The sequence below is a fragment of the Pomacea canaliculata genome, linkage group LG6, assembly GCF_003073045.1.
Source record: "Pomacea canaliculata isolate SZHN2017 linkage group LG6, ASM307304v1, whole genome shotgun sequence".
Classification (NCBI taxonomy): Eukaryota; Metazoa; Mollusca; class Gastropoda; order Architaenioglossa; family Ampullariidae; genus Pomacea; species Pomacea canaliculata.
Window position 1 is genome coordinate 29,818,097 of NC_037595.1, and position 6,498 is coordinate 29,824,594.

Here is a 6,498-nt window from a genome sequence, read left to right on the forward strand (position 1 = left end):
CAATAGGCTTTTATTACAAAGCAGTAGTACTGGCCCTTACCTTTGTTTGAACTAACAGGGGCATTGTGGGTGACCTGAAACAATTTAAAGTGTAACAATCAAACATTACCAGACAGGATTTGCTCTCACCATTACGATTGTTGCAGGTTAGTATGTAGCAGTCTGAATTTTATAGTTACAGATGCAAAAGAAATAGTGAAATTCACTGAAGTACAGATTATGCTTTTAAAATATTGCTGCTGCTGCCCATGATGATGATGGTGACGAAGACAATAATAATGATGATAATAACAACAAGAAGACATTTTGTAATGACGACGACGATGCTGCTGCATCAATGTTAAAAAAATCAAAACCTTATCACTTACAATGAACAAGCCGAGCAGGCTCCACCAGAATGGCGGTCGAACCATCTCTTCCGACTTGAGAGACCAACTGTTGCTACGTCACATCCTGTGTGTAATAATGTGTAGTTGTGATGCTCATATAAAACACATTGACAAGGGGATCAAGTTATAGACAGTGATAAAATGTCGTTCTCAACTTCGCAGAGTTACGGAGTTTTTAATCTACACCAAGTGTTACTTAATAACCAACAGCAGTTTTATACCGCAATTAGTCATTTTACCTGTCTTGGCTTAAAGCATCTCTATGAGAACAGAGGGTAAAACTGCCTGCATTTAGATGTCACAGCTTTCATTTCATTTTTGCGTGACGTTTTGAAGAAAAACTCGAAGATATCACAATATTTACACGAGAGAAAAAAAAAGGAGTTTCTTCCTCCGTGAACCTCACACAAAAGTGATAGTCAGTCGGTTATAATACAATTAGTCGGATTGTTGTGAATAGAGCAGTTTTGTAAACATTGATGGGTTGTCATGGTATCAGAAGAGGCACAAAGGCGGTGAAGGATTTTGTGGTCATCGTGCAGTTCATCGAGTTGGTCCTCACCTGGCCCCCACCTCATTAGTGGTTCCTCGTGGCCGTTTACAAGTAACACATTACTACTTTACCTATCGGGAGCTCCATGAATTAATAACGAATTTAATTTAATGTTTCACTTTCTAAACATAGAAAAATCACCATTATCAGTGCCTATCCATTAACTCTTTGAAAGCTCGGAAAAATCAAAAGAGCGGTTCTACAAAAGCCTAACCACATCATCAGGTCTACTACCATCAGCAACGAGCCTGTCATTCAGGACGACTTCAGCGCCAGAGCTGGACGAGACCATCAGAGCTGAGAGGATTTGCTCAAGAGGAACGTGGTGAAAATGAGCAGCAAATGACTGTACAGGTCCAAGTGTCCGAGGTTACAAATAATAAAAGTGTTTACTTTTTATTCAAGAACTTCTGACGCTCAAAACACTGTAATTATACTCTAAAGAAATACAGATTTTCGGACTCAAGATTAAGCTTGACAAAATGGAGAATCGCCTAATTACTTCCTGATACTAAAAAAATTCTCCTTCGACTAAGTCTGCTTTTGGACTAAACCTACTTAGTTATGCGATGCCTTACCTCCCTTGAGGGACAGCCTTTTTTCTCCAAAGTCTCGAAAAACGTCTCCAAAATCTGACGATGGAAGCGAGGGTGATCACGCACTTGATAATAAGATGCATCAGCAAGCAACAGGGCGCAAGGAGACCGTGACACGACTCGTTTTCCGCGAAGCTGAAGCAAAACTTCGCCAGCGACGTGAACGCTACTTCCTGATGCTCGTGCGTCACGTGACTGTGCGAGTCCGCTGGTCCATCGACATTAGTGTCGCGGTCTTTAGAAGGAGGAAGTACTAACGTTTTCATGATCTGCAGAGCTGTACCGGATATAAGCCATTGTCATGAACGATGCGACCGTTGCTAGAAGTGATGCTCATCTGACATCAGGGTCGCCGGAGACAGACTTTCTCTAATGTCAACGCCTTCGAGTTCGAGGAAGATTGCAATCACTGTTTTGTAATTAGGTTGTAGAATAAAGTATGGCTATAATTTAACAAGGCATTTCCCGGAGATCTGTTCAATAATGTTTAATGAAATTGTGCTCGTCGACAAGACTAGAGTTACACAGTAGAACTGATAAAAAGACAGACACAAAATAAAGAATTCAAAAAAATTGACTGATAGAAGGATAATAAGCAAACTACTCGATAAAGAATATGTGTGTGCGTGCATATGTGGTGTGTGCGTGTATTCAGCAGGCAGACAGACGGACAGACGCACGGACGGACAGGCTGATTGTGTTAACAAGTTCAGCGCTTATACACTTGGTATCCAAATTCACAGACAGGCTTTGGTTAACCTTGTACGCCTCAAATATTTTCACCCCGACTGGAACCTTCCTTTGTTTCGAAATTTCAGAAAAAATATTTTAAACCCAGTTACAGAATCAAGAAACTTAGGCTGTGTATATTTTAAAGACCTAGTTAAGAACCATTGGCCAACGCGTGTCCCCTTCGCATCTTTCTCAAAGTAGTTGTGTCATACTTGTTGCTGAAATGGTCACTTGGAGTTTGAATATTGCAATCTATCTTGTGTGTCTGCCTTGTGGACAGCTCTCTCGAATTGTTACAAGAAACTGTAAGCCAGACCACGTCGCTCATCTTGCTTAGAGAACTACGCTGACTCCCTGTTGAAGTTGACCGACAAACCTTAGAGTTTGATGATGAGGCTAAGATGATTACTTCATGCACGTGGTTCTCTTTGTTTGCATTTCTGCGTATATATTAGAATCTCTTTATGTTTTTTGTTGTAGTTAGGTCTGTAAATATCAATGCTTTATCCATTTTTTAAACTGTAAATCACAGATGAGACTTTAGACAACTGATTGTATAAAACACAAGCAAGATTGTCGGTATGGTGACAGTGTGTTGTAGTAAGATTCAAACTAATCGTTCTGTGTAATCTTACACTGCCCATGCGCATGCTCTGCGTAGTTTACCGAGGAATTGTTCCTGGGTGCGGTGCCTGTTGGTGCGGATTTTCTACACAACAATGCGAACCGTACATCCACTTCAAATTGCAAGTTGAAACGGAAACTGAGGCTTCATGAAATCGGTCACACCCCTTTATACACACGACTGATAGACACATTGACTTCTAAGCTCGAGGCTTGTGTTGATCAGGGCTATCTATGCACACAAATGATTTGTCTCTTTCCAAGAGATGTATTCACTCAGATTCGGAGAAATACTTTCTTGCATCAAACTTTACATTGTTATTAGCAACAAATCCCACAACTTCATCATTTCAGAACAGTGCCATAGAGTAGCCATCTAAGGAGACCTCAATGGCACATCCTGTGCAGTCTACATGTGTTAAAACAGTCAGGGTTGCAGGTCAAAGAGTTCTCCTGGAGCAGACATCTATCCCGGTGCAAATCGGTGTTTGTAAGCTGGTGTCTAACGGTGGTCATCTCGTCTGGAGGCAGCCTTCAGTCTCCATTTGCACGATGTCCTTTCACATGCACAGCAACCATTCCGGTCTCTTGACATCCAGAAAATCTGTTATAGAGACGACGGCAGTAATGTAGAGCTACGTTAAGTTAACAAATAACTTTAAAGTAATGATCGGGTGATAAGAGACGAAAACTGCTTTGAGATTTCCTTCGAGCGAGTTAGAATAGAATGTCATAGGCAAAGAAAATAAGATTTAAAAACATATTCAGAATTAATCATTGGCTTACAAAGATTACCCCTCACACTTTCATATTTTAAGTAAAGAGAGAAAACTCCGAGATCTAAGGGAAAAACTTTGTTCCTCTTTCAAGTATATTTTAGATAAACGTGTTTTTTTTAATTTTAAAGGTTTTAGCCTTTTTTGGATTTACTTTTATTTATTCTTTTATTCAATACAATGTAAGACTATATACAAATTATAAACATTAAATATTAAGAGTAACTGGGAAAAAAACACATTTTTCCTAGTCTTCTTTTGTTTCTCTTCCTTCTCTTCCGTTTGATTTTTTGAGCCTTCTACTTAGCTAACTACTGCTATAGGACTAGTGAACTACAACTGTCTCCCCTAATTCGGCCTATAAGTCTATTTGACTGCTAGTAGACATCTTTAAATATTAATATTGCATTGTCACAATCGATTACATAAATCCAATCAGAGTAAACATTAAAATGTTGGATTTTCAATAGTTTACTAAAGTATTAGGTATAAATAATAAGTTTGTACATTTCGCTTATTTTATTTCTACCTTCTCTGCCTGTTGGTTTGTCTACTTGACGTCTCTATTTCTTTGTCAACTCACAGATTGTCTTCCACCATCTTCTGCTCATCTCTCTGTTAGCGCATCTCAACCCTGCGTTCACGTCTGTGACTTGTTAACTACAGACAACAAAGTCCTAAATTAATTAGACTGAATGCTTTGTTCAATGCCTTCCTAGCTTGGTGGAATGGTGTTCACTAACTCGCTATAGCTATGGGCCACCCTACTTAGGACACTATGTGCCGGAAGGCAATCACTGAGTCAAGTGAAATAAAAGTTCGAGAGGTCATGTGAGTAGAATAGAATGTGTGTGTGGGGGAGGGATGGGGTGACGGTGGAGAAAGACAAACGACAGATATACAAGATAATCTTGACGACAAGCTTCACCTATGAACGTTGGTGTTTAAGAAGTGTGGACTTACGGTTGTCTCCTCCTTTCTGCATACGCTGAGTACGTGAGAGGTGAATGACTTCACGATTAAGGAAAGTAGACAGTATGAGTCCTGGCAGACCTTGTAGTATTTTGCACTTCTCATACAAAGGTGCTCTCACACGACAGACACGCATACAAAACAACATTAGGTCCTAGTTCAGGTGTACAGTAACCCTCGCCTAGAATACATCTCAAGATAAAACACTTTTCTTATGATGAAGATTTTGTTTTTATTTATCTCGTTAAGTGAGCTACAGTTTCCCTATCTGTTGCTAACGCTCCTGTTGTAGATGATTTATATATTCTATTTAGATGATTATGGCAGGCTAAGGTAGAATTGGGATAGGTACTATAGTATGCAAGTAAATGATCAGACAGACTGACTTTAAAATGATTCTTTTAGTCATGACGCTCAGCTTCTGAAGTTGGCAAGATCGCTGGAACTCTCGGCCATTAAAATAATCTTTGTTCCTTGTGGATGCGCTGGTGTTGTCATCCAGTAAATATTTCTGACTCTTCACGTTCCCGCCATGCGTTTCGCAACAGCCGTTGATACCAGGCACTTCGAAATTCCCAAAACGGAACACAGGAAGTCCTCGGAAACAAGCACTTCAAAGTACAACAATGTGGCACTCCGTGAGCTCTAAAAACTTCGAAGCCGGATAAGTCTGCAAATGTAGTGATTTGAACATTCTGCACACCGAAAACCTTAATTACACATTAGCGACAACCTGCGACTGGTCATAAACTCGGCACTTTAGACACATGTTAAATCAACTTTTTTTTCTATCTGCAACATTTATCGTAAACCCAAAATAACGAAATAATTAAATTAGTGGTGCCTTGATTATTAACTACATCTTTGTTACAGAGGGCAGGCAATTTGAAAACATTAAAGTTTCAAATCAAATCAGACTTTATTGTCTGTCGAGAATTTTTCTTTTGCTCGCACACATTAACTCATACAGACATTTACACACACAATTAGGAGTAAAGATACATTATCATGGTAGTTGGATCTCCGTTTAATCAATGTTTGCATTGCTTAAAGAACGACTTCTTGTACACGTATCGAACTTCGTAATTGTCAGCAATAGTATACATCATGTATCTATATCTCCTTGTCAGTCTCTAGTTCAGGTCTGACTGCCATCTATATGGATGTCGTCTACAAAGTGCAAGCTACGTATTCGCTCTAGTCAGAGATACAGAAAATGATCAAGATTTATCTGTATAATATTCTGTGAGATATTTTACAGTAAAGCGACAAGTGGATGCTTGTCAGACACCCGCTGTTGTCCAAAAGAAGCTGCAAGCTAGTAATTAACTGACTAGTCTTACTGAGATCATTGAGCATGTGTTTAGCGTTCCAATGACTTAAATGACTCCCATTTTCAAGTTAAATGTTTGTATAAAATCATGTCACAACCATTTGTAGACGATGCTGTATTATTTTGCAGAATCTAAACATATATCATTGATCCCTGGACTAGTACTGTCTTGAGGAACTCATGAATACACGAACCAGGTGACAGTCTACCACTCTTGCCTGCTGAGGGCAAGTCAGCATATCCTGTACAGGACGACTCGCCCAGTTTTCGACATTCTCAGCCAGTTCTTCCTCTGGCCTTTTGTCCCTTGACTGTTGAAAGTAGAGATACCTGGTGTCCTACAAGTGTGGCAACTATGCTTCCTGCAAAGTCCTTGGTTTTATGTTCCTTGTACCAGATCCGGCACACTTGTCCTCGAATGTCTGGATTCAAGTTCACGTTCTGACACTGTTTTTGTCTTTTTCTAAAAAGCTTGTGCCTCTATCATTAACATTTTGAACTTGTCTTTAATAGTGGTGATCAA

At 39.6% G+C, this 6,498-nt stretch overlaps 1 protein-coding gene across 7 annotated transcripts in view; it reads right to left on the reverse strand.

The window, feature by feature from the left end:
- Nucleotides 1–2,074, reverse strand: part of LOC112565644 — a 39,157-nt gene extending 37,083 nt beyond the window's left edge. For 2 of the 7 annotated variants that reach the window (XM_025241224.1, XM_025241222.1), the window contains exons 1-3: nucleotides 1,521–1,848; nucleotides 369–453; nucleotides 41–74 (exon numbers count right to left, since the gene is read on the reverse strand). In XM_025241224.1, the coding sequence (XP_025097009.1) occupies nucleotides 41–74; nucleotides 369–413 (79 nt within the window). In that variant the 5' untranslated portion in view covers nucleotides 414–453; nucleotides 1,521–1,848. Of the gene's footprint in view, nucleotides 1–40; nucleotides 75–368; nucleotides 454–1,176; nucleotides 1,205–1,520 lie in introns of those variants that run through there. The other 5 variants (XM_025241225.1, XM_025241223.1, XM_025241227.1 and 2 more) reach the window with 4 other exon arrangements.
- Nucleotides 2,075–6,498: the final 4,424 nt, after the last annotated feature.